General features: G+C 49.2%; 3 protein-coding genes across 4 annotated transcripts in view; 2 read left to right on the forward strand and 1 right to left on the reverse strand.

Annotated features, from left to right (window-relative positions):
- Positions 1–54: 54 nt before the first annotated feature.
- Positions 55–27,773, reverse strand: part of LOC126528993 (protein argonaute-2-like) — a 76,009-nt gene continuing 48,290 nt past the window's right edge. The window contains exon 6 of the mRNA XM_055069548.2: positions 55–498. The gene's annotated coding sequence lies outside the window, so the exon portion shown is untranslated. The remainder of the gene's footprint in view (positions 499–27,773) is intronic.
- Positions 4,515–20,413, forward strand: LOC126529002 (uncharacterized). 2 transcript variants are annotated; one of them, XR_011896184.1, is made up of 10 exons: positions 4,515–4,851; positions 6,593–6,676; positions 7,626–7,714; positions 9,125–9,304; positions 10,207–10,344; positions 11,143–11,198; positions 13,433–13,569; positions 17,232–17,359; positions 19,255–19,727; positions 19,761–20,413. XR_011896184.1 is itself a non-coding variant. In XM_050176608.3 (9 exons), exons 1-9 carry the CDS (start codon positions 4,725–4,727, stop codon positions 19,429–19,431), a joined length of 1,116 nt encoding a protein of 371 aa, XP_050032565.2. In that variant the 5' UTR covers positions 4,515–4,724; the 3' UTR covers positions 19,432–20,413. The 2 variants fall into 2 exon arrangements, 1 of the variants encoding a protein (XP_050032565.2); XM_050176608.3 differs by having other exon boundaries at positions 19,255–20,413.
- LOC126529003 (uncharacterized) lies at positions 21,687–24,426 on the forward strand. Its single transcript, XM_055069550.2, has 3 exons — positions 21,687–22,211; positions 23,181–23,419; positions 23,498–24,426. The coding sequence occupies exons 1-3, from the start codon at positions 22,169–22,171 to the stop codon at positions 23,885–23,887; spliced, it is 672 nt and encodes a 223-aa protein (XP_054925525.2). The 5' UTR covers positions 21,687–22,168; the 3' UTR covers positions 23,888–24,426.

The following is a 27,773-nucleotide window of genomic DNA, read 5'->3' on the forward strand; positions in this document are numbered from 1 at the left end:
GCAGGGCGCAAGGCTGGGGTCGCTGTAGCCACCCAGTTTTGTTTTCGCGGCGCTCCAATAGCCGAAATTTTTTTATTAGTCATGTCATAAGATGCCTACAAACAGTGACACCAGGGACAGCATAGGAGGAATTACTTGTCCTTAACTGACCTTTAAAGAAATGGTCAATAAATGGCGATGAAAGTGGATGGCAAATACAACTGGCCGACTACAAACTTATACATATCCGCACCCGGTTATGGCGAACCACATGTTCCCCGAGGCCAGGAGCGATAAATGTAATCTTTGTGGGGCGAGAGGGACCCTCGACCACATGATATGGGAATGTCCGTACTCTCCCGGGGGAACGCACAAAATAGGTAGTAGAGACACCTGGGAGACCCTGCTGCACGGCCCGGACTCTGAGCTCCAGCTCCGGCTCGTCCAACTGGCTGAAGAGGCTGCTGGGACCCAAGACCTCCCAGCCTGCATCTGAGGCGGCGGCACTCGCCCCCTGACCTGCGTATTGGGGGGTGGGTAGATCACCTTATCCGTTGGACATTAAAGTTTATTCTATCTATCTATCTGGCCGCATTTGGGATACGAACCCACATGAAAGAGTCACGAGACAGCACGCAACTTTCGCTAGCCCACGGGTAATTCCCAACCATGCAGGCGTGGATATCAAACGAACGGGAAACTCAAAAGCTATGCAGTGGAACCCACGTAGCGAACGTTAAACCACGTGGGAAAGGCTGTCACATGACGTCGGGTATCTTTCGCTAGTCCATGCGTGATTCCCAACCATACCGACATATGACGTCACATGAACAGACTCGGACCAAGCTCTGCGATGATACGCACGTCGCGCGCGTCAAACAACGAAGAAAGGGATGTCACGTGACTTCGCGTAACTCGCCAGCACAACGATATCGATATGGATATCAAAGGAATAATAACCTCAAAAGCTATGCGAAGGTACCCACTTAGCGAACGTCGAATCGCGTGGGAAAGGATGTGACCTCGCGTGCCAGTTTACCGGCACAGCTGTGTGCCGGTAATCTGGCAGCAGCTTGCGGTAACTATAGCTTGTGGAAATACAATTGCAACTGCCATAATATATCTAAATGATAGTGCATAGGCGTCGGCAGTAGCAATGGTTTGGGTACACTAGTTTCTTCTACTCTGAAGTATGCATCCTCCACCAGAAAATGAAGCTTTTTCGTCCTCCTCCTCTACCAGATTGGAATGTGAAGTGGGGTGTAATTTGTAGGGTATACTCTTGCATAAACTTCATAAGCATTTCTCCTTGTCTGCGCCACAGATCATTGCTGCTACGACTTAAAAGCAGGGTGCCTGTTTACAGCACCCGTGGAGAACAGTCCATGAATCTTTAACAAACAGTAAACGTAATGAATAATCGAATAATATTTAGTAATTTTTAACAAGTTTAGCACTATTTGCTTTCCTTTGTGGTGTTTTCCAAACTCTAAGGTTGGCACGTCTGCGCGAGGTTTGACCACAGGATGTCATTCTCCATGAAAGAGTGCATTTGTGCGCATAACACATCGCCAAGGTTCTGCTGCACAGAATGTCATGAGCTTTCGTATGCATCGGTCACCATCTCACAAACCGGCTGCTCATTTGTTAGTTGGAATGTAGCATTAATGTAAAACTCGCTTGATGTTCTAACAAAATGAATTGTGCCCTCTGATCCCCTAATTCTTCTCACTTGATGCCTAGTGTTATAATAGCATGATCGACACCATTAGAGTCAGTGTGTATCATTATTGTGTGTATGGTGGGGTGGGGGAGGGGTACAATAATTTGAGCAACTTTTCCGGATGACTTGAATCAGTATTGTGGAATGCTGTTTGTTTCTTTCACGCATTGTTACCGAACTTCACTTTGGTTGTGGCAACAAGTATAATGTAATTTGCTAGCGCTCCTGCCAATACGTATAATGTGTAGGCATCTGCGTTGAAAAAAAAGACCAGATAATGGTTTGCCGGGAGATAAGGTCCATTTAGACCATGATATTTTGAGCTTACACCAGCGTATATTACTGCTCAATGAATGCGCACCCAGAAGAATTGCCCGTAACATTTTCTTCCATTGTAGTAACGCTGAAACTTTGAATAAAAACTGCATAACGATCTTCAGGCTTCTTGCTGCAGTTATACGCGCAACAGCACGGCATAACCCCAGCACAGAGAGTAGGAAACACGGCGCCCAACTTTCACTAGGCCGAGCTAAAGCGCCGAGCCAGCCGAGTTGAGGAGAAAAATGGCGCGAACAGAAAGAGAGAGAAAAGAACACGCAGCGTTTCCAAGGGCAACGGCAGGGAGACCAATCGTCGGGCAGAAGAACGGGCGCAAGACCGTTTCCCGCGCGGGGGGGAGGGGGAGACGCGCAAGGGGCCTGGAGTAGCCTGGAGGAGGCGAGGAGGTCGCGCGGCGGCGACAGGGTTCAAAGAGTGGCGGTACTCTCAAATCATCAAGGAGATTTTCGTCCGCGTCGCACTTGCCTGCCGCGCCGTGGTGCACACTTGCGCTCGGAAAGCTGGGGGACAGGGATGATGTGCTCGGCATTCCTCTACTAGGCGTTGTGTATTGCACAGCGGTCGCTCGTGCTCGAGTACGTATTCGAGCACCCGACGGCCCAGGACGCAACGCGTCGGCATTCTCGCAACAGCTCAGATCACGAGCGCAACAGGGACAACGCACGCTGAGTGAGACGTCCGTCAACTCGCAAGTGGCGAGCGAGCAATGCGCCTGGCTGCCTACACGCGCAACGCGGCGCAACTGAGAGACCTACAGTTGCGTACGGTTCTTCAATATACACATGGAGGAAGGAATTAATAGGAGGGAGCATGCCAGGAGCATGCCGTTTTTGTGCAGTATTACGACAGAGTTGTAAACTTCGTGTTTCAATTTTTGCGTATGTTACAGATTTGCGGGAATAACCGTAAAAAATTCAAGGGCCCGTAACAGAATTTTGTTCCATATTGAGTGAGTAGAATAGAGCCTTTTTTTTTTTTCAAGTGCAATAAATTTCATTCAAATCGGTCAAGTGGTTGTCTCGTAAAAGCATTTCGGTGTTTTACGGGCATCTGAATCTGTCAATCGCAGTTGGCCTAGAGCTCCGCGGGTAATTTTGCCCTTTTTCGCGGAATCATGCTAACGTGCTAACGATTGCTTAGTATTGCTGCGCAGCACTCGGGCCCGAGCAGCACGGTTGCGCGCAGCGCGGTGTGGTTTCGCGAGAAATGTAAACAAGAGAGGAGAGCTGGCCCGATAGGCGGAGCAACGCCATGAGCAACGCCAACTTCCGGCTTCACTTAAGCTTCACAAAGAGTGACGTCAGGGCCTCTCCTTAGTTTCCTTCTTCCGTGCTTGTGAGCGAGACGAGGTATAATAAAGACTTCTAGAAAGTTGCATTTGCCGCTTACAGCCCGATTAGCGATAGGTAATACAGACTTCTAGAAGAAGCGAGGGAAGAAGGGGAACCCGTAGGGCTCGATTTCGTTAATCGTGACCATGCAGAGAGAACAGACGATGAAGCTAAGGAAATCATCAGAGAAATTAGCTGTAGTTGAAATTGAAATGCAGAAAATAATAAAAAAGGGAAATGAAAAGATAAGGATGTTCCACATCCGCCCACCTTGGCTCTGGGTGGCGCTGGCTAACACTCCTAGGGCTAGACCTAGTAAACATAAATACCCAAGTTGGTGGACGGTTTGATAGCCGTCGCCGTAGCACAATCGCTGGTGCAACGCACGCGTAATGCGGAGGTTGTGGATTCAGCTCCCACTGGCGACTCGTCATCTTTTCGCCCACTTTCATTTCCCTTTCTTTATTTTCTACTTTTCAATTTAAACTACAGCTTGATTCCCCACTGTTTTCCTTGGCTTCGTTGTCTGTTGGCTTTATATAGACTTCTAGAACGTCGCATGTGTAGCTTAGAGCTTGATTACCAAAGACGCATCATTGAAAGTAACTGGCCGACACATACGCATCCCCTGAAAACACATTCTGAACCACATTCGCTGTGACGAATTAACACAAGTCCCCTTGCTGAAACGTTGGCTCCGTTGCTCTCCGCGTTCATCTACTGTTAATCACCAGAAGCACTTCCAGACGTGCATAACTAACTGCAGGAAATACGTTAGTTTATTACGGCGAGTTGGCGCTTGATTCAATTTTTCAATGGGGTTACGTAAAATTGCGACGCTTGAACGCGTTGGTTCTCGGGCGAGGCATCGTTGGCGTGGTGCAAGCACAAAAGACGACTTGCCAACATCTCACAGTCAGATGAAAGATAAGCAGCAATGATTCTGGTGCAATGCCCACTGAAGCATGTCCTGACTCTCTGTCATAACAGAAGCGGCGGTAATCAATTGTATCGTTTTCAGTTATAGCAACATCCGTAACCATCAACGCATTCACTACTGTTCGAATTTCCCGCCAGACCGCCGCACCGGCATGTGGCGCCATGCCACGGTAACGGCTCGAAACAGTCGTTTCCGAGATCACTCCTCGGTCGCCGCGCTGTGTCGCAGCTGTCTGAGCGGTCGATCTACAGTCACACGTAAATTTGTTCGCGTTCGCACCAACCGCCAGCGCATTGCTTGCGCTCTCAACAAAACGCGCTGCTGGGACCGCTAGCAAACAGGACGTGGCGACGAGAGCCGTGCAGCGTTTGTGCTGTACTCTCTACGAAACCTGTGGACGTTTACAGCGGCCATGGACAACCCGCGCGTAGTGGACCTTCGATCGGACACGCTGACCAAGCCGACGCCCGAGATGCGGCAAGCCATGAGGGACGCCGAAGTCGGCGACGACGTCTTCAAGGAGGATCCCACCGTCAACGGTATGCACGTGCAGCCATATGGTGCAGCACGGTTAACACGATCTCCAAACCGCGTTCCGAGCAGCGAGAGTACAGTGAACGCCCGTAGCGAGAGCGTACGAGAGCAGACGGCGCGAGTTGTGGCGTGAGCGCCAGACACATACCGCTATGTTGCGCATGCGCGCGGCCAGCCCTACAGCGTCGTCTGCTTGCCTCGCTCGGAAAGCGGCCCTAACAACAGACTCGCGTACCAATGTCAGTGTTCTGTAGCATCAAGTTCCTAAACTTTACTGAGCGCCTATGTTCTGCGGTACGAAGAACGCTGCGCGCGACTAAAGGCATTGCAACGTGCGCGGCGCGGTTGTCGTTTTCGCGTTTCGGTTGCGGCTGTTTACGCGGGTGATTCAAAGGCGAGCTCACGGGCGCGATCTTGTAACGGTTCGGTTTCCGAACTGGTATAAGGTCGCGCCCCAGCTGATTAGCACTGAGAGAAGCGCTACTGGTTTGTGAACATTCGCTTAGCAACTAAATTAACAAGCATTGTGCCACATGCGCAGAGGCAAACATGAACACATATCACTCGGTGACCGTGGACACTCGCTGTCAAAACGGTAGCGTAAGGAAGCGCGGGAGCAGCAGCGAGCGAATTTTCCTTCCCGCTGCCTCTCGCTTCAATGCGACCGAAGTGGCAAGAGCACAGCGCACACGAAGCCATCAGCCCTGGGCGCGCCTACACTCTGTGCTCACCAGAGATCGCTTTGAGATAGGGCCTGCGCGGCCACGCCATTCGCAGCCACCGCCGCAGTAGAAGGCTCCCTGCTACCTTGCGCGCGATGAAAGACGGCGCGCTTCGTTGCTGACCCTTGCACGCTTGCGGCTGACCCTTGCGGCTGACCACTGCGGCTGACCACTCGCACCTACAGCGTACGGCGCGCGACCGCGATGTTATTGCATATGGACTTCATATGGAACAACACGGCGACGGCAGAAATGCGCCTGGAGTGTCCGTGTAATTGCTATGGAATCGAAAAAAAAAAGGAAAATTCATTTCCCATCGTCTCAGAATAGCGCTGTTAACACTTTTATCGTTTCTGGAATTCCAAACAGCCGTTCCCTTTTACACTGAACCCGGCAGTACTCGTGAGTACGCTAATGCATATGCATCAACGGTAGACGAGACCTCGCGAAAGAACGAACAGCGATGGCGCAGCTCCTCCCTCACCCGCCGCCTCTCCGACCTTCCCATGAAAAACAAATATGCACAATGAAGAAAAGAAGGGGTGCGAGCTACGGATAGTTCGATTACGCGAGAAATAGCCACTTCACTCCTCCTCTCATGTGCCAAGAACAAGCACGCATCCGCCAAGCATCAAAACCAACAACCCGCTCATGTACTCCAGCCTGTACATGTGCGCCTTCCAACTCGCCTATGTCCTCACGCAAGGCCCACAACTGTGCCGACACAGTGCACCGACTATACCCCCAAATAATTCTCACATGTCACGGCACTTGGTTCCCCACACTACACCCATAATATAGGGCTCCAACGTATCCCTCACCTCTGAACTCACTGCCAAGTGGCTGGCCACAACTGCCTGATACCAAGACCAAACGTTGTGGTCTTCATCAGCGGCATCCAGAAAAACGTTCCAAGCCAGTCCCTGGACTAAGGACCCGCGACAGCCTATACCAGCTTTTCCTTCCAATACGTTGCGTTCTCTCTCTCTCTTTCTCTGCACAATCCTTTCTTTGTGTTTTGCAGAGCTCGAACGGGTGGTGGCCGAGTTCATGGGAAAGGAGTCCGCTCTGTTCGTGCCCACGGGGACCATGGGAAACCTGGCGTCAGGTGAGACGGAAATATCTCGTAAACCATCGTTCCATCCATCTCTCTTCGCAGAGGGCCGACGCTTTCCAGTCTGTTCTTTGACCTCTTATAGCGTGACAGTTTCTTCCTCGAAGGAAAAAAAAAAATGGAATTGCGGTTAGAGATATTTGTTTACCAGGTACGGGATAAGAGCATCCAAATTACTATCATACCATTTGCTATTCCGGATGATATTTGTAGACTCGTTTAAAGAAAGCTGAAACGGGCATCTATATGGCTTTGTACAATGTACAATACAATGCCTTTGTATTCGCATGTTTTGGCACTGAATAAACTCAGACTTGGTGAACAGTCGGCACTGCAGAGATAGCGACTTCAATTTATGCGCCTGAGTGGACGCAGCCACCCGAGTATATTGGAGTGTTCAACCCCTTTGGAAGCTCCGTGCGCGAAACATTCTTGTTTTTTGTTTTACTCCTTTGAGTCAGAGACGGCGACACCCTGACGCGTTTTTGCTGGCTGTCCAGTGATGACGTCAAAATCAGGATTTGTCTCGCCTACGCGTCTCGTTTAGACTTGTGAACATTAGATTCAGTGTCGCGAAATCGCGACAAGAGGCTCGGAGAGGTTAACCGATTTATTTATTTATTTATTTATTTATTTATTTATTTATTTATTTATTTTCGTTTTCTAATGCTTTCGCATTTATTACACCACTCGGGCAGCGAATCCAGAATTCAAAATGTCGGCCCGTTTGAAGAGTGAACGGGAGTGGTGTGACGTCAAGGGTCACGTGAGGAGTGCCGAATCAGAGCTGGTAGATTGGTGCGAGTGGACGAGGCGCCGTGTCGGCAGTCGTGGAAACTAGAGAGAGAGAGTCGATAAAAAAAATGCTGACGCATTATACAGTCGCTCAAGTCTAAAACGCGTGCTTATCTCTGAGATCTCTTATCCTTGCCGATTTCCGCAGTGATGGCCCACTGCGACATGAGGGGAGAGGAGGTGCTGGTGGGCGACGCGTCCCACATCTTCCTCTGCGAGCAGGGAGGAACGGCGCAGGTAAGTGCTCTTCAAGAACTAGCGTCATATGATGAAGCTGGCAGGCGGAGTGACCTCGGTCAGCGACAATGCCGTTCACAATCGGCTGGGGTGCCTCTACTGTAGCCGGAACTTGAGCAAGCGGATTAAAAAGTCTGCCTAACGTGCACACGAACACTGGTTATTCAAAACTATCAATGGTACTGTTTACACTATCAATAGTTTGTCATTATCGAACTATCGATGGTGCAATACCTGTCGATAGTATCCTACTATCGAGCACACTATATGGACGGTGCTATATCGATAATGTAAAATTACGCGATGGAGCGCACGTAAGCACCGCAACATGAACTGAACGATCGTTTCCCTGTTCCGAGTTGTACGAGCTTGCGGATGGTCAGTTTTCGGGGAAAATGTCTTACATCACTAGCCAAGAATGGTAAAACTATCGATCGCACTGTTAATAGCTTACTGCAACACTATCGACATCACTGCTATCTAATGTTATGTTTCTGTGCACTCTATATCGATAGTTTCATGGCGAAGTATCGTAATACTATCAATACTTACACCATCGATAATCTTTACATTATCGGTTTCGAAAAACTATCGATATTATTGACACCCATAGTCAATACACGATAGAGTGCCCCACGCTGTATGTAGTGTATGGTTTGCCGGCGTTTCAATGCGATAGCAATTCGTAGGAAACTCGCTGGTCTTCCTCCTTGGCGTCAGTGCAGATGCAGTGCAAAGCAAAGGCATCGGTGGCCCAGCATCCGCCTGACTGCAGCACAGGGTTGCGTATAGGCTCTATGCAAGGTGCTGCACAGATGTAGACGTACACAAAGCCGACTGCGTGATAAGTTGCAGCTGTGCGTTGGCGTAGTCAAGGGGAAGCACACCGGGCACGTGCCCCTGCCCTCCTCCCCCTCCTCTCCTCCCTCGAAATTTCTGCATTAGTACGCCTCCTCCCCAGCCCTCCTCCCCTCAACCTCTTCGGAAAAAAAAAAAAATTCTGGCTACGCCTCTGCCAGTTGTCGCTCGCTAAAACGCTCTCCGAAAATGAAATCAAGAAAATGAAATCAAGAAAATGAAATAAAGAAAAAGAAATGGGCATATGGGCAGGACATGTAATGAGGAGGGAAGATAACCGATGGTCATTAAGGGTTACGGACTGGATTCCAAGAGAATGGAAGCGTAGCAGGGGGTGGCAGAAAGTTAGGTGGGCGGATGAGATTAAGAAGTTTGCAGGGACGACATGGCCACAATTAGTACATGACCGGGGTTGTTGGAGAAGTATGGGAGAGGCCTTTGCCCTGCAGTGGGCGTAACCAGGCTGATGATGGTGATGATGATGATGATTATGATGATGAAAACGCTCTCCAACTGTGCAGCGCACTGAACCGCTCCAACTGCTCAACGCAGGTGGCCTCGGTGCACAGTTGGGCGGTGCCGACGCAGAAGGACGGCCGGCTGCTCATCGAAGACCTGGAGTCTCGCGTCAGGTACCGCAACATACCCTGCCCCAAGACTGCACTGCTGTGCCTCGAGAACACGCACAACTTCTGCGGGGGCACCGTGCTCCCCGTCGACTACGTGGAACAGGTGCTCAAGGGATGGGGTCAACCGTGGAATTTTATTGCGAGTCTTCTTTTTCTTTCTTGCTTTGCAAAAACGTAGAGTCAGTGGAACATTTTTTTTTTCAGAGTATATCACACATTTGCTTTCCGCGCGCCGCGAGGATTGGGTCGCTTGTGTCACGCGACGACCTCCGAGTGAGCGAGTGAAGAAACTTTACTGCAGGTCACGGTGAGACGGTCACGTGACCTCTCACCGCCACACATTCCTTCCAAGCGCCTACGGCGTACGCGCACGGAACACGCTGACCGGACGTAATACTTTTAGCAGCACACTGTCGCTTTATTCAACGCGTGCAAACGTGGGCCCGAGTCGGCCTCGAAGAGGTTCGTCGAAGACGAGCGTAGACCAAGTGGCACCTACCGAGTACTCCAAGTCGGCGTCAGAGAGTTTCTTCGCACAGCAGTACCTATACCCAGTCCCGCATATGCACAGTTGACCCACGTCGACGTGAGAGAGGTTCGTCGAAGAGCGGCACATACGTACACATTGCCATACACTCGGCTACCCCAGTTAGTCCGGCGGTTGGTTTCGAACCCTGTTACTTAAGCAGAGCCAGCCGATGCGCTGCCGGTTCGACCATGAACCAAACCCAGTAACCCACGTAGGGGAAAAAAACTGCTAGGTACAAACAAACATACAGTCCCCGGAAAGAGCGTGAAGTACCCTAAGAGCGCAAACGCATTGATAACCGTTGGCTCCAAACAGAGAGATTCAAATACTGATACTTGGACCTTCATTTTCTCATCTAATAATCAAACTGTTATTTTGAAATGACTACCTGCAGGGTTCTTAAACAATGCTTCGTTAGTCTAAACTGATTTATTGTTTTGATTTAGTGTCCCTTTAAAGGTACCCTTCGTGCGCAGGCCTCCCGGTTCGCGAAGAGCCACAAGATACCGCTGCACATGGACGGCGCGAGGATCACCAACGCGGCGGCGTACCTGGACCTGCCGGTCAAGGATCTCCTCAGGGGCTGCGACTCCGTCATGATGTGCATCTCGAAGGTGCGTGCGTATGCACAACCAACGCGTGTCGCGATACACGAGAACGTGGCTGCTTTTATACAATTATAGATGCGACGCAACCAGCGCACGAGGGATTACGCGCGCGCACGGCTTGCCGTTTTATTAGACGTCCCCCAGCAAATAAGCGCCCACTCGAAAACGCTTCCGTGCGAAATAAAGAAAGCCACACGCGCGTAATTTTAAAGCGAACACCGTCCTCTGGCTCTTTCGCCCGTTTTTGTTTCTGTTTGGTAGTCAGGCTTGCAGCGCGGATGCTCTCGCCCAAACTGAGTTCGAACAGCAGCAAGTATTATATAGCTCTGAGACGGTGAGCAAACGAGAACAAGGTGAAAGCAGGAACCAAAGTTTCCACAAGTGGACTTGACTTCTTCAAGGCCTTGAAGAAGACAAGCCCACTTGTCGAAACGTTGGCTCCTGCTTACATTTGAAGAAGACAAGTCCACTTTATATATATATATATATATATACATATATATATATATATATATATATAATGTGTGTGTGTGTGTGTCATATGCCAACCGCACGACAGTCATACTGTATGAATTCGCATAGAATAAAGTTCTCAGTACAGCTCAACAAAACCATTTGAGAAAACGACATTTCACACTAAACATAGGTTCACACCCCGTGAAGTAATAATGAAGACACGAGAACAATAACTAATCGCGTTGGCTCGTTGTCCACTTGGTCATTCCCTAGGTTGGCAGCTCTTTTCTTTCGAGTATCATGACTCACAGGGCAGCGCCGGTGACCGGTTGGTTCTTGTTTCTCCAGGGACTCTCGTGCCCCATAGGGTCCTTGGTGGCCGGGTCTAAGGACTTCATATACAAGTAAGTCGTGGCACCGATACACACTTCGTTGTTTGTAGACCACGAAGTACTGAAAATGTAACACGTGTTCCGAATGCCTACTTCGCGCGTGCAGCATGCACCTTGAACGACTTGTGCAGCTGAGCTGGGCCGGCAGTGATTTCTCACGCTTTTGTAGGGTCGCTCTCGAGGTGGCTGGGTACGGCCACCCACTCTACGAACGCACGCTACGTATACACTCTTTAATATTTTTTTTTTTTATGCTCGGGGGCCCCAAACGATAACCGCTATCGATCATGCGTATACATTTCATTTATTTAACGCCCTGCGGTTGATACTTTTCTGTGAGCAACGCTAGATCACGCTCATACATGCATGCCGAAGATAGACGATGGTTCTTGTTTAGGGCCAAAGTAAGCCCCAAAGGAGGCAAATATTTCTTAGTGTGCAATATGTCTGTTTTCGAGTGGTTGGGCACTCCAAAAACTCTGCTAAGGAAGGTAGTCGTGGAAACTTTTTTCGATGTATTAATTGCTTTTTATAATGTTTTTTGTATCCAACACCATTTTAATAACATCTTTGTACTCTCGTAATGGAATACTTTCACCCTCATTCAACCTGCCTGCTTGGCGTCAATGGGCACACTCTGTAGAACAGTACACACCCTTTGGGGCGTATTTTTTGTCCCACAGCAATAATCGGTATCTCATCTCGCGTGGCTTTCCTTTCTGTAACATTACGGGCGCCCTGCAGCACTTCCAGGTCACAAACGGCTTGCACGTCATCAGCGTGACATAGCATTTTTTTTTTTGGCAGGAAAGTAGCGAGCGCAGTTTCCAACAAAGGAGACGCAAGCAAGACAGATGAAGATTATTGCTGTAGGACAAATATGTGCTCGAAAGGGTGCAAAGTGTTTTCGCAGTGTACACTCCTAAGCAAAATTACACCCTTTTGCCCACAACAACAATCGCCATCTGTCTTGTCCGCATGTCCTTTCTTTAACGCGGCGAGCCCGATACTTCCCGGTAACGAACGGCATGCGTGTTATCAGCATGGCACAGCATTCCTGACAGGAAAGTAGCGGGCGCGGCGTTTCCAAGAAAGGAAACGCAAGTGAGGCAGATGGCGATTATTGTCGTGTGGCAAAGATGCATCCCAAAGGGTGTAACTTTGCCTAAGGGTACGCCATGGGATAGCACGAGGTCTGTCGAAAACGGAGTCAAATAAAGGCTAAACATTACTAACACGCAAGCAGTTGCCGGTTTACTTCCGTTGTTCTCGTCTGTCGGCAGTAGTACAGCGCAGAAGAGGGAGGGAGAAATATTGTCTTATTTCTTACTTATGGTCTACGATGTACGCATGCATGCGCGTACATCCCTCTCGTGATCGTCTTAGTTGGCGCTGTTCCTTCCTAATTCAAGTATGCACCATCTAGCCCAAATGAATGTTGTCCTGAGCGATACAATATGTGCGGCAGAACCCTCGCTGTAACGATTTCATCGGAACAGTAAATATACTTCGGTTTAAGCGATCTGTCGTTAAAAGCGGGAAGTCTCTAAAGGAGCTATTGTAACGCAGGACGGGGGCGCTCATCACACGTGCGAGACCTCGTAAAACGTACATCGAAACAAAGGCGCACTCGATACCTGCGACCCAACAGCGAAATTCGGCTGACACCCATGGCCGCCTGTCTCGCCTGTCAGTGTTCATCACGTGATACTGTTCGAAAGAGCTGCTGCTAGGCGGCGGAGTGATCTTCGGAGCGTTCATTACCTCTCAAGGTTGATATGAAGCTCGAAGGCGCTTCGAACTTCGTACCAAGCGGTATGTGACAGTGCTCATAAATAACAGCGCTAAAAACGACAACAAAACGAACACATTCGACAGGACCGTCCTTTATCATCATCATCAAAACATTTATTGGTCTCTGCAGGATCTGCAGGATCGTCAGGGTCTTCTTGGACGCTCTTGATTAGGTTTAGCTTTGTCCAGGGCACCGTCCTGTCGTATGTGTTCTTTTCATCCTCTTCTTTAGCGGTCTTACGTATGAACACTGTCGAGATTAACCAACGCGCCCAAATAAAGGCATTGTCGCGGTATCCGGCGTCACGGCAGTTCCGATAATCTGTTCCAAAGAGAAAGCGCGAACTGCGCGGTCGGGACCAGGAAAGCTTCGAATGAAGAGATATTTCGAATAAAGCGAATTCGTTGTAACGAGCGGTCGCTCCAAGTAATCGAGTGATTGTGACGTGCAGGGTGTCCCGAGTGCGCAAGTGTCTGGGCGGAGGCATGCGCCAGGCGGGCATCGTGGCCGCGGCGGGCCTCGTCGCGCTCCGGACCATGGTGGCCAGAGTGCACGAGGACCACGACAACGCGCAGAGGCTCGCCAGGGGTAAGACGCTATATATCGGTCCCAACGTTGAGGGCCCAGCCGGACATTTCTTGGCCGTACCTAACTGTCACAGTTGTCCAACATCACACCATCTCCAAGGCTCCCTTCCCTGTCAACCTCTGGGCATGTTTTAGCGTAAACATTTCAGTGTGAGTCAGGATGGATGGATGGATAAATGTTATGAGCGTCCCCTTTGGAACGGGGTGGTGGGTTGAGCCCCCAAGCTCTTGCTATTATACTGCATAATGTCCTACCTAGGTTAAACAATGAAAAAAGAAAAAAAAAAGTCAGGTTAACCGACTGACGCGCCATCTGTGTGCGGCAAGGTGAAACTCATGGTAACCTAATGCCTGATAAAGAGTGCTTGAAATCACAGGGTTTCCTGACTAGTGAAGGGAAACTTAGCGCAGTAGGCGTTTGACCACCGCGGAAATTCTGGATAATACATGGATTACCCTACGATTTGGCATGGCTTCGTTGAAGAAAACAAAATGCACCTTCTTTTATAGTATGTGCCAAAAGAATGGCGGCCATGACGCGTTTCTGGCTTCTGCAACCACTTGCCGCATGTGCTGTCCGCTGAAGCATAGCCTTCGAGATTAGTTTCTGTTACTCAGAGGGAGCCGTCGCGGGAGCGTAGATTTGGACGCCACCTATTGTTCCTTGTGGTTCAGCCGTATTGCGTGCTTGCCGTACAACACTTCTTCAGAGCAGTGAAGCGTTAAACATTGACAACTGCTTCGCTCTGTTATGTAACTTCGACTGCCTAAATGAATATAGACACTGACTGTGCATGTCGCTATATACATCTGAACGGGGCTTTGGGTGATGACACCCGCCAAAGATTACCATGATTTTTAGGTACTTCAAAGGATTCTTTTTCATTTGCAACGTTCTGAAAACAGTGCGATGCTAGAAATTAGAGGGTGAACAAGGCCAACCCTTGGCATGCAGCAAACTTGAGATAGCAATACGCAGTTAGAGCGAGAAACCAGAGGGTCGCTCGAAGCAAAAGGGCCAAAGCTTTTAGGCAAAACCATGCCTGGACTATATGTACTATATCTGTGTACTATATCCGTCATTAAAGTGCGCTTTACCACCATTGCCATGCTAGTAGAAGCGCTGTATCGGCAAAGCGCGCAGACGCGAATGCCGTACTTCCCTCCGCTATCATTTTAGTACGAAACTCAATGCTTCAAATGGAAAATACAGTAATACCTCGTTACAGTAGTGAACCCGCATATAGTGAATTAGCGGCTATAGCGAAGGAACGAATATGTAAAAGAATATACACGCTTGTACACGCGCCCACGAAAAATACGAATAATTAAAATAAGGGCACGAAAAACTATGGCTTCCTGACGATGACGGAGTAAACAATGATCACACTCACCGTGACCTGAGCACACCGTCTCATTAGCTACAATTCGTGTGTGTACCGAGTACCTCGAAATCTTATCAAAGGGGTCACCACACTTTTATACTAACAAGACGGCACCCATACATGTAATGATAGGAGCCTGTGAATTTATGTTTTAGTAAACAGAAAAATTTCTCTCTTTTGAACAAGAATCAGCCCACTGTACTTAGAAAAAAAAATGTCGTACATAATTACAGAAAGGCAAGATGATGAACTACTATTACAGCAAGGCAACTGATATAGCGAAGATTTTTCCCGGTTGTGACAACTTCACCATATAACGAAGTTGTACTGTATGAGCGAAAAACAAAAACTAAGAAGGAAGGTGCTGATTGTAAATACTGTTTATTTGACTTTGCTTACTTCGTGCCGAGAACTTTCGTTGTGGTAAAAAAAGTATACTTTTCTAGTTAGTTTTGTTACACGTAAGTTACCCGACCAACAGTCAGCAGACCCGCCTCGTACGCTTGCTGCGTTCAGGTGTCGAAACCCGCTGCCTGTAGAGTGTTTCGCACCTCGTACGATTGAACAGCTCTGAGTACTATGGCGTTCTCGAAGTATATGGAGACAAAGACGGTGCACTTTTTTTTATGGGAGGCGCTCTGACAGCAGAGAACTGGACGCCGCTAGAAGCGCTGCTGTCGCATTCAGGAACGTCTGCGGTTGTCCCCGACTCGATCGAAGGATATTTTCTTTCTTTCTTTCATTCGTTCTTTTTCTTTCTTTTTTTATTTCCTTTTTCCTTCTCTTTCTTTTTCTCTGTTTCTTTCCTTCCTTCCTTTCTCTTTCTTTCTTTCTTTCCTTCCCTCCTCCCTTCTTTCTTTTATTATTTTTCTTTCTTTCATTATTTCTTTCTCTTTCTGTTTCCTTCCTTCCTTCTTTTATTCTTTCTTTTTCTCTCTCTCTTTCTAGTTCTTTTTCTTTATTTCATTATTTCTCTCTCTCTGTTTCTTTCCTTCCTTCATTCTCTCTTTCTCTTTCCTTCCTTCCTTCCTTCTTTCTTGTCCACGTGTAAGCACGGTGTCGCGCGACTATCGGGGCTGACGTACGACGAGGTGTAATACTATGCAATTAAACTACGTGCATCTGTCCTGCTGATAGTGTCGGCCATCGTTCGGATCAGTAACGATTCCTACAAAAGTGACCGCGGTGACCGCAACCTCTTCGTCACCAATGTCACCCGACCAAGCGAATTTGGAACCCACGACTGTACGTGACCAATTACTGCGTCTTATTGGATGGGGTCGATTTGCGAACAAACTTGGCTCGGAGGCAACTTCGCTTTGCTTCAACAAAAAGTCAATATCAAAAGTCAATACTGCGTCTTATTGGATGGGGTCGATTTGCGAACAAACTTGGCTCGGAGGCAACTTCGCTTTGCTTCAACAAAAAGTCAATATATTTTAAATTATTACTGACGATTAATAAGTTAAATTCCGACATTTATAGAAACGAGCATAGCCATACATGCCACGCGCAAAACAGATACTTCTCCAAAAGGAATGACAGCCTGCCGTCTAAATAACCCGTCCAAAAAGAAAAGAAAAAGAGGCTAAGGTGCCTCAACTTCGACCCAACAACCACATATGACCAAGCAGCAGGGGAATGTGTGTTATACACGAGGCCTATTTGACCGAAGCCTGTTTTAACCGAGGGGTACTCGGTGCGAACATTCAACTGTGCGCTAACTGCTCTCTCTCTCCCTCCTCTCTCTCTTCATCCCCATACTCCCTTCCCCCAGCGCAGGGTATCAAACCGGACGTGCGTCTGGTTAACCTCCCTGTCTTTCCTGTCTTCTAGTTCTCTCTCTCTCTTTAACCGAGGAGTATGAGTTGTACTTCTGCACGATCTTTCTCTCTCTCTAACCAAGGAGTATGAGTTGTACTTCTGCACAACCTTTATTTCTCTCTCTCTTTAACCGAGGAGTATGAGTTGTACTTCTGCACGATCTTTATCTCTCTCTCTTTGACCAAGAAGTATGAGTTGTACTTCTGCACAATCTTTATACCTCTCTCTCTCTCTCTCTTTAACCGAGGAGTATGAGTTGTACTTCTGCACGATCTTTATCTCTCTCTCTCTCTCTTTAACCAAGAAGCATGAGTTGTACTTCTGCACAATCTTTATACCTCTCTCTCTCTTTAACCGAGGAGTATGAGTTGTACTTCTGCACGATCTTTACATATCCCTCTCTCTTTAACCGAGGTGTATGAGTTGCACTTCTGCACGATCTGGTTCTTTGCAGGCGTCAGTCTGCAGGGCAACCCCTACATCGGCTTGGACCTGGAGACGGTGCAGACGAATATGGTCGTTTACGAATTTCGAGACACGAGCCGTCTGTCGCCCCTCACCTTCTGCGAGCGCCTCAACAAGGTTACAATATCTCTCTCTATTGGAAAAATGCGAGTCTTTGTCAAAAGTAAACGGGGCTATACGTTGCCTGCGACCGCCATGCTGACTAACGGGATGCTTAAAGGTGTTTTTGCGGAATGCCGCGAGTTCCAACGCCCTGCGGAATGAATTCTCGTGTCCTGCATACACAAGTCAGGAGTGTCGTTCTGTAGAGTCACGGGAACCGCAGCAAACAATAAAAAAAGAACGGGATGATTCTTAAGGCCGAGTGCATGTTCTTCAGCGTCTTTTTGAGAGACTTCCAGCAATCTTTTTGGTCGCCCACATCCAATATTTCGTTAAAAAGTATGTAGGTTTTTTTAATTAGTGCTCTAATTGCTCAATATGTAAATCAGGTGGTTGTAGAGAAAATCGTTTGGGGCTTTTTCAGAAAGGTACACATCGCGTTTTCTTTGTTGTTCTCACAGATAGAGAAATATTACCTGGTGTACAGTCATATGAAATATATATATATATATATATATATATATATATATATACGTATTTGAACGAGGAGAATGAAAGCCGCGTTGCTGTATTTTTATGAGTCACATAAGAAGCCGACAAGGACACCCAGGACAGCATAGGGGAAATTACTTATACTCATTAACTGAATTAAACAATTGATAAATTATTGGAAATGAAAGTGGATGAAAAAAGCAACTGGCCGTAGGTGGTCGCAGAAACTAACTGTCCCCTCATGCATTTTGTCGTCAAAACGAAAACCGTTTTCGAGGCTCATGAACACACAGGTGAAAGTGTAGCATCGCGTAGCATCGTTTGGCGTGCTGTTGCTGTGCATGCTGCATTTTCCTCGTCAACGCGTGGTATTCGAAAGACACCGTCACGGCTGCTTTTTCGTCGCCTGTTTATAACGACGGTTATACATGACGGTTTATAAAGGCCAAATCAGTGAAGGTCTTCGCCAAGGCTGGCGGTATATAAGATTGCGCTTGAAGCAATTTCCATATATATATTGTGTGTGTGTGTGTGTGCGTGTGTGTGTGCGTGTGCGTGTGCGTGTGCGTGTGTGTGTGCGTGTGCGTGTGCGTGTGTGTGTGTGTGTGTGTGCGTGTGCGTGTGCGTGTGTGTGTGTGTGTGTGTGTGTGTACGGCTCCGCATGCATCTGACCTTATAAATCCCGGACGAATATTTTACGCAGTCACTTTCTCGGTTATTCTCGGGAAAGGACTGAAGGTAATGTACATCACTCGCACGAGGATGTGGCCAGCAACTTTTCCGACTCTTCAATCGTTCGCTCGGGCTAAATGGCTACTATAACAACGATGCGGTATAAAGGTTATCATAAACAGGGATGAGGTGCCTCAGACAGGCTGGCCAACGTTTCGACAGGAGGACCTATCTCCGTCACGGACGGAAGATAGATCAAAGACGCCTTCGGCTAAGACAGGTGCTCCTATCGAAACGTTGGCCAGTGTTTCTGAGGCACCTCATCCGTGTTTAGAATAACCTTTATACCACAGTGTGCTACTCCATCTGCCTGCCCCCTTCTTCATTTATGGATTAATATAACAATGATGCGATTAACGATGGTCGGACAAGGAATGGCCTTGCAGCCAACGCTTCGACAAGGGGACCTGGCATCGTCAGGAGCCGTTAGCTGCCCTGGCGAAGGTCCTCCCCCCCCCCCCCCCCCCTTGCCGAAGCATTCGCTCCAGCGACAATCCCTTTTTTCGACCACGGTTGATCGTTTAAACTCACGCCCCGGAGGTCTTCCTGTGGACTCGCGCATATATATCGCTTGACTTTATTGATACGATGACTGAACTCTTCCACAACACTGCCGAGACGCAACATTTCGCAGTACGTGGTTTTGCTTTTTGATGTTTTTTTTTTTCTTTTTGCCCCTCTTTCAGGTTACGCAACGGGAGTACGATGACCTCCAGCAGGCCGTCACGGTGAAGATGATTCCCATCGGCCTGAACAAGGCCCGCGCCGTCCTCTACAACGGCGTCAGCGCGGACGACGTGGACGCGGCTCTGGTCAAGATGCGTTACGTCATCGAGGAACTGTGCCGGTCTGCCGGTGCATAGACGCGTGTAACCACGTGGTCTCAAACAACTCAAGACGTGCGTACACGCGGGCGTCACATAATCGCGCGCGCGCGTATGCGCACCCTCGGCGAGGCGCACCTTTGAACGTTCGCGCAGCTCAGAACTACTTCGAACGAAGCTTATATAGTTGGTACGGCATGACTGTGTACGATTGCGACGCTAAGGTGACACGCGATGGGCACGTGGACACGTAAAACAGGCGCACGTGTCCATGTCGTGTCCACGTGTCCGTGTTGAGTCCACGTCGTGTCATGTCACGCCCACGCCGCGTCCAGGTCGCGTCCAGGTCGCGTCCAGGTCGCGTCCAGGTCGCGTCCAGGTCCAGTCGTGGTCGTGTGGCACGTTATCAGCGCGAAAACATCATATACGCCATACAGTCGTATAATTGTCGCAGTGGCAAAAAGTCTTCAAAGTCGCGGTGTTCCCGAACACATACGAATGTCAGAGCCATAAACAGGTCCCTCGTGAATGCGCGGATGCCCTGGATTTTCTAGGAAAGAATGCCGACTCCCCTTTCAAAATTCCCCTTCTCTGCGGAGTTTGATTGGTTGGTCGATCGGGATTCAGTTTGACGTTCCAAAGTAGATAACGTTGTGGTATACGCTATAGCGGGAAAAAAACCATTCGAATTGATTCTCTACAAATGCCCAATTGGCAGCTTGACAATTCGAACAACACTTAAGAAGCTGGATGGTAACATTTAATTAAATAATGGGATGTAAATGACTAATGAAATACTAGCGTTTATTTATTGTTTTTTAGTGTGCACTTAAAGGTTCGATGCACGCGCGGCCGCTCTTGCATTCCACTCCTATCGAAATTGCAATTGGATAGCGAACCCCCGATCTTCGTGTTCTGCAGCGAGACCCCCCCCCCCCAGCCACCGCTCGGGGTCCCCAGGTTGGTTCTACCAGCCATCACAGTTCTGACGTAATAAAGAATGTCACCGTCAAATCTGTTATTCGTGCCAAACTGTCACCTGTGATGTTCCTTTCTTGGCTCTTACTGCTTCTTACGCTGTATGATACTATATGCGATGTTCGTAGAGCAGCGAAGAATTAAGACATCTTAGGTGACATGTACCCCACGACAACCGCATCGTGAGAAGGCCGCTACTTTCACACCTGTGTGAACGAAGGACACAGTTAACGTACGAGACACTCCCAGGGTGCTGACAATGAAAACGGAAAACTTATTTTTTCGTGACAATGGGGTAAGAGCAACGTACGTTGCTTTTACGATTGACCAGCTTCAGCTGGTGAACTGACAGAAAGAAACCGGGGCCCGTAGTCACAAAAGAAAGAAAGAATACGCTAGAAGTGTTTGTAAAAGCAGGTTTGAGACGATGGTGATGGTAGACGGCGAATGAGATGCATACAGCGCTCACGAGCAAAACACTTTCTGAATTCGGCCTATCTATAGGCCCGCATTCACAAAGGCTCTTACGCCACAGTTTGAATTCTTGTCAACCCTGATTATTGATATATTAGCAAAGATGGCCAGCCAATGTCAAATAACGCTTACGAATGAAAAGCTTTACAAGTACGGCCCCTAAATCTTCGAACAGACTGTAGACCTTGCCGTCCTGTTATCTTTCCTTTCGCGTCCTATGAAGCACGATATTCAATGTGCGCTAAGTGCAAATGTGAAGAGACCATCAACCATATTCTGTGCCACTGTTCTCTCTTTGATAACTATAACTTCAGACTGATTATCCAGTGTGCCTTGAACAGATTGGATGATTTGACCATTTGCAGAAGCAAATATCTCGGGAGCCTGGCCTCACAGTTCATTAGCCCAGAAAGCAGATCGAGCGCTTCTTCACTACCTGAAGGCAACAGACTTGGGTGCCCGACTATAGAGATCCTACACCTCACTTAGTGCATGTGAAAGTGCGGTACAGACTCATGTTTTCTCTCTCTCTCTCTCTCTTTCACTCCCCAATCACCTCTCCACGTGTAGGGTAGCAAACTGGACTCAGTCTGGTTAACCTCCCTGCCTTTCCTTGTTCCCTTCTCTCTCTTTCTTTCGCGAAAGGTTCCATACTTTTCCCCCTAAAGCAATATAGAGAACGCATTAAAAACTTACGCAGGAATTCCTCTAGGAGTTGTCGAAGCATGCATGTATATATATATATATATATATATATATATATATATAGAGAGAGAGAGAGAGAGAGAGAGAGAGACAACGGGATCAGTTGAATAAATAACATTACGCGGTGGTGATGATGATACCTTAACGTCTGGCACATATCCCCTCACGGGGTTTGGTCAAAAGGCCGGCAGGCAGACTTTACATGTGTTATGCGAATAAATTTAGATAACTGTAATTTCGATTAATAAATTAAAGCGAGTAAAACCCACGACGATTCAGTCAACAGCTTATTCTAATAGAACACAGCTGCAGCTCGCAAACGGCCGGGTTTCGCGCGAGAAGCAGCCGAGCGCGCGACAGGAAGCGGCTCGAATCGACGACGAAGAAGAAGAAGAACAACAAAGAAGAAAGAAGCCTCGGCGGATCCCGAACCGCCCGCGGGCCAGCCCCGAGTTGCCCGTCGTCTTCGGTGGACGTCCGAGGTCCCCCCGAAGAGCCGCCGAAGACCCCGCGCTCTGAGGAGACGACGACGCGCAACGCGTCGTCTCCGCGACCCCTCGGGGGCCCCAGAGTGTCCTCCTCCGAGACCCGAAGGAGGACCAGGCAGCCGCTGCCCCCCATGGAGACCGTCCCGCTAGCCGACCAATCCTGCCACCGTGCAGGTGCGTATATAGGGTAAACGCGACGCGCTTGAGCCTTCTTCAAAAAGAATGGGAGGTTATATGTATATGTACAGGCTCTGTCTCAGCACGACGAAAAATGCTAGGCGTAACGTTATAGGAGACGGGAAGACAACGGTGTGTGTTGGAGAGCGAGCGGAGGTTACGGATATTCTATTTGACATTAAGAGAACAAAACGGAGTTGGGCGGGACACACGTAATGCGAAGGGAAAGTAAGCGACGGTCTGCAAGTCAGTTGGCGTCAAGATCGGCGCATAATTGAGATCGCTGGGAGAGACGTTCGTCCCGCAGTCGAAATAGATAGCCTGATAAACATGATGTAGGCTCCCCCTTATTCTTTGCACTGCGGTGGCGTAGCCAGGTGAGGGGGATGAGGGGAGTAGACCATTCCGGGTCACTTGTGTGCAACTACCCCCCCACGCCCACCGCGCCCCACGAAAAACATGTCTGGCTACGCCCCTGCAGCGAAGGCCATGTAGGGCTCGAGTCAGCCATATTGTGACGAGAGCCTGCAGCGTGTGCTAGTGAAAGGAGCAAGAGGGCTCGCCCATTGTGCGCCACTGATCCTTCCGCGAAGCTCCCGTTCAGTCGGTTCCGTGCACAGGGCCATCAGTGGCGGACAATGGGGGAGCCCACCTCCTGGCTCTCTGTACTGGTTGGCCGATACTTTTGCTCTACTGCACGCAGTAGGTGACACAGGGTATAGGGGCGAGTTGGAGCATCTAAAAGCATCCTTCTCATTCATTGAAAAGTATAAGAAAGAGTGCACTGATTCCCCACCGTGGCGAGTGCGTTCCAGAGGGTGATCGGCGTGGGCTGAAGAAACCTGTATATGTCGTCCGAACAAAAGCGGAGACCACCAACCCCCACCAAACCACTATCGTCACAGGTGTTGATCTGATACGTTAAAAACCCTGACACCCATTCCCATCTCCTCCTCCCCACCGCAGGAATACCGAAAAACGATTCCGGCGGGGGCGTGTACCTCTCCCGGTGGCCGCCGTCGGTGACGACCGTTGTCCAGCAGCTCCCAAATGCGAACGACCCCGTGGTGCTGCCCCCTCCGTGCCAAGCACCTTCCACGTCGACCGCTGAAACGGGACGTCCATTACACTCGCAACGCATGGCGAACGACCCTGTGGCTCTGCCCTCTCTACGCGCTGCACCTGCCTTGTCGACCGACGAACAGGTACAACCATTACACTCGCAACGCAGCCCGAGCGCTTTCTTGCCTTGTGCCCACGGTCATCCTCTCGTGCTACCACAGCGGCTGCTTCCCGCACCGAGGAAGAAGAAGGTGTCGCCCCGCTGCCGCCACTTTCACGGGTGTGGTCCTCCCTTACCTAACGTCGATGTTCGTTCTGAGCCTGGTGCTTCTGCGCTTCTACGCTACCGCAAAGCCAGGCGTTCGTGGGTGTCGGCGCTGAAGTCGACGAATCGCGGCCCGTACACGGCGACGTTAGCGCCGGGCTGTCCACCGAAGAACAGTCGACTACGCGGCGGGGGATGGCATCCCGACCGGTCGCCAACCGAAAAAACGGCTGTCAGCTTGCCGCCATCAAACGACGCCGACGTCGGCCTGAAGGTTGTCGTCCCAAGACCACGAGGTAATGCGGTTGTCAACCGACACCACGAGACCTCATCGATCATGTGGTGACTCCTCGCTTAATAAGCTGACTGGGCTTGTTGGTTGGAAGCTGGTTGGGCAAGTTGGTTCACCCTGCAGCCACTGCGTGTGCTACGCGTGTAGAAGACACGTATGAGCCATAGCCTGAGGCTGTGTGTCGGCGAACTGGCAGAGGAGGCCAAGCGATTCGTGCACTACTGTCAGGGTTTGTTTTTTGGCGGCCAAGGAAAGACCACAGTTTTCGTTCTTTTTTTTCAAGGACATAAGGAATACCGGTTCCTGCGGGAAGCAGTCGTGATAGCATCGAGTGTCTATTGGGTCTGCTAGCGCGCTGCGCATTGACTGACTGCAAAGACTGATGTCCCATGTCGCGCATTGGTGACGTGGCGGCAGCGTACAGGTGTGGGCCACTGGCTGAACTTTCTTTTTTCTTTTTCTTGGTTTTGACATCGTTTTTGTTTTGTGTAGCTGAACGAGCAGCCATGAAAAACAGCTTTTCACTTCTTTAAATTCTTTTTTCTCGCACAAACGAGGAGGTGTATACCAATAAAGAAAGTGTGTGTTGCCTATTTCTTTCATTATATTATTCGCCTGTGTATAAGGTTGATCAATAAGCAGTTTTTCATCGCGTCATCGCAAACGACGACGAGCAATTTCGCATTGCTGAATGATGCGCATGTTCCGTTGTAAAATTAAAAATTATGGGGTTTTACGTGGCAAAACCACTTTCCGATTATGAGGCACGCCGTAGTGCAGCGCTCCGGAAAGTTCGAACACCTGGGGTTCTTTAACGTGCACCTAAATCTAAGTACACGGGTGTTTTCGCATTTAGCTCTCATCGGAATGCGGCCGCCGTGGCGGGGATTCGATCCCGCGACCTCGTGCTCAGTAGCCCAACACCATAGCCACTGAGCAACCACGGCGAGTATGTTCCGTTGTAGAGGAGTCCCTTCGAATGGACAGAAGGAGACACGACACAGCCTTTTGATGTCGCCAACAATTCTTATTTCCTCGTTATTCCTCCCCTCCCCCCGGGTGGGTATAGGGACAGTGAGAAATGTTTATCGTACAAACGAGAAGCCAGCTCCAGCGCAGCCAGGCGTAAGGTTCAAGCTCCACTGCGTAGCCGACATCAATCGTCCCAAGACCCAACTCCCAGTGTCGCAGACAGGGATGCGTGGGGGTGAGGGTACAGGTACTCACCCTCCCCGAAATTTCTGTGTGAGCGTAATGCAGTGATTTGGGCTGGTTGGTGAAACACACAGTTGCAAGTTAGCGCCTGTGTGTGTCACGTCTTCCTTTCATCCTTGTCTTTTCACGCGCTATAAACCTCACGACGTGTGAAGGCGCCGCATGCCAAGTGCCCTCTCGCCCCCCCCCCCCCCCCCTCACCCTCACCCTTCCTCCTCAACCTCCCCGGCCCCGGGCAAGTGCGTGCCAACCCTCCCTCAAATTCAGAGCCGACAGTGGTTGGCTTCTCGACATTTTAAGCGTCGACCTCGCGGCTGTCTGCCACGTTATGTCTTGTGTGCTGCGGGTGGCTGGTAGCCGCCGGAGCCCGTATTGAACTTGTAGGATACGCACTTAAATCTATGACTGTCTACCAGGTGTTTTCTTATTCGGCACACCTTCACTAGTGTTCGTTTCCTTTTCGCGAACAGGCTATACGTGGATAGGTGGAGATTAGCAGCAAACAAAATAAAGAGCTTTCAACGATAGTTACTCTAGTTAACCGAAATGAGCTAATTAGCTTTCAATTTGCTGAATTGAAGGCACATGTAATTGCGAAATCTATGCCGAGTAGTGAGGCCATGTCTGCTTAGCATAAATCCTACGACTATATGTAGCGTGAGCGCAACACACGCTTGACCTTTATCTTCATCTGCTCTGCATATCATCATCCATTGTACATCTCCTTTACCTGTATATATCATCATCAGCTGCACAGCTTGACCCTCGTGGTGGCAGCACGAGCTAGGCTGGAACAAAACGCTCCCTTATAATACCGCCACTTTCGAGGTATGAGACCTTGAAACGTGCTACGAAATATAGCGGCGTTCTCTCTCTTTCACCGCCCCCAAAAGCGTGCATGTAACAGTTCCGAACAGTATTAACTAGAACACCGAGTCATATTTTCTTTAGCACATTTCGGAAATCAACATCTCGAAAGTTCCGCTAGTCTTGGAATTTCTGTTCAGGACGACTTTACAACTCATCGCCACTTCAGTTTGGCTACTACATCACGTGCCCTAAAGTTAGTGGTTAATGCGTTGATTCTAAAATCACATTTTAGTTAATCAGTGAAATTGCCGTCAAAATATTTTTCTCTTTTATTGTACGCTTAGATAAGTAGCCAATACGACAGGGGCCTAGATATCAGTCTCTTTTTAATTCGTGAGTTCCGCATAAAAAGAAACACACCTAAAACATTTAGGAGCTGCACTGTTCGGGCTACGACGGACGCCACCCCGGAGGGCTCCGGATTAACTCAGACGCCCCGGATTAACTCAGACGAACTGGGGCCATTAAATCAGCAAGTAGCCAAAACGACAGGGGCCTAGATATCAGCATTTTTTCTTTTCGTGAGTTCCGCATAAAAAGAAACACACCTAAAACATTTAGGAGCTGCACCGTTCGGGCTACGACGGACGCCACTTCGGAGGGCTCCGGATAAACTCAGACGCCCCGGATTAACTCAGACGAACTGGGGCCATTAAATCAGCAAGTAGCCAAAACGACAGGGGCCTAGATATCAGCCTTTTTTCTTTTCGTGAGTTCCGCATAAAAAGAAACACACCTAAAACATTTAGGAGCTGCACCATTCGGGCTACGACGGACGCCACCTCGGAGGGCTCCGGATAAACTCAGACGCCCCGGATTAACTCAGACGAACTGGGGCCATTAAATCAGCAAGTAGCCAAAACGACAGGGGCCTAGATATCAGCCTTTTTTCTTTTCGTGAGTTCCGCATAAAAAGAAACACACCTAAAACATTTAGGAGCTGCACTGTTCGGGCTACGACGGACGCCACCCCGGAGGGCTCCGGATTAACTCAGACGCCCCGGATTAACTCAGACGAACTGGGGCCATTAAATCAGCAAGTAGCCAAAACGACAGGGGCCTAGATATCAGCATTTTTTCTTTTCGTGAGTTCCGCATAAAAAGAAACACACCTAAAACATTTAGGAGCTGCACCGTTCGGGCTACGACGGACGCCACTTCGGAGGGCTCCGGATAAACTCAGACGCCCCGGATTAACTCAGACGAACTGGGGCCATTAAATCAGCAAGTAGCCAAAACGACAGGGGCCTAGATATCAGCCTTTTTTCTTTTCGTGAGTTCCGCATAAAAAGAAACACACCTAAAACATTTAGGAGCTGCACCGTTCGGGCTACGACGGACGCCACCTCGGAGGGCTCCGGATAAACTCAGACGCCCCGGATTAACTCAGACGAACTGGGGCCATTAAATCAGCAAGTAGCCAAAACGACAGGGGCCTAGATATCAGCCTTTTTTCTTTTCGTGAGTTCCGCATAAAAAGAAACACACCTAAAACATTTAGGAGCTGCACCGTTCGGGCTACGACGGACGCCAGCCCCGGAGGGCTCCGGATTAACTCAGACGCCCCGGATTAACTCAGACGAACTGGGGCCATTAAATCAGCAAGTAGCCAAAACGACAGGGGCCTAGATATCAGCCTTTTTTCTTTTCGTGAGTTCCGCATAAAAAGAAACACACCTAAAACATTTAGGAGCTGCACCGTTCGGGCTACGACGGACGCCACCTCGGAGGGCTCCGGATTAACTAAGACGCCCCGGATTAACTCAGACGAACTGGAGCCATTAAATCAGCAAGTAGCCAAAACGACAGGGGCCTAGATATCAGCCTTCTTTCTTTTCGTGAGTTCCGCATAAAA

Source organism: Dermacentor andersoni, chromosome 8, assembly GCF_023375885.2.
Source record: "Dermacentor andersoni chromosome 8, qqDerAnde1_hic_scaffold, whole genome shotgun sequence".
NCBI lineage: Eukaryota > Metazoa > Arthropoda > Arachnida > Ixodida > Ixodidae > Dermacentor > Dermacentor andersoni.

Bases quoted from the DNA above. Each gene is read 5' to 3' on its own strand.
- LOC126529003 (XM_055069550.2), top strand. From the start codon at position 22,169: ATGGAGACCGTCCCGCTAGCCGACCAATCCTGCCACCGTGCAG. The intron at 22,212-23,180 runs GTGCGTATATAG...TCCCCACCGCAG, and splicing joins CCAATCCTGCCACCGTGCAG to GAATACCGAAAAACGATTCC. The intron at 23,420-23,497 runs GTACAACCATTA...GTGCTACCACAG, and splicing joins CCTTGTCGACCGACGAACAG to CGGCTGCTTCCCGCACCGAG.
- LOC126529002 (XM_050176608.3), top strand. From the start codon at position 4,725: ATGGACAACCCGCGCGTAGTGGACCTTCGATCGGACACGCTGACCAAG. The intron at 9,305-10,206 runs GTGCTCAAGGGA...CTTCGTGCGCAG, and splicing joins CCGTCGACTACGTGGAACAG to GCCTCCCGGTTCGCGAAGAG. The intron at 10,345-11,142 runs GTGCGTGCGTAT...TTGTTTCTCCAG, and splicing joins TCATGATGTGCATCTCGAAG to GGACTCTCGTGCCCCATAGG.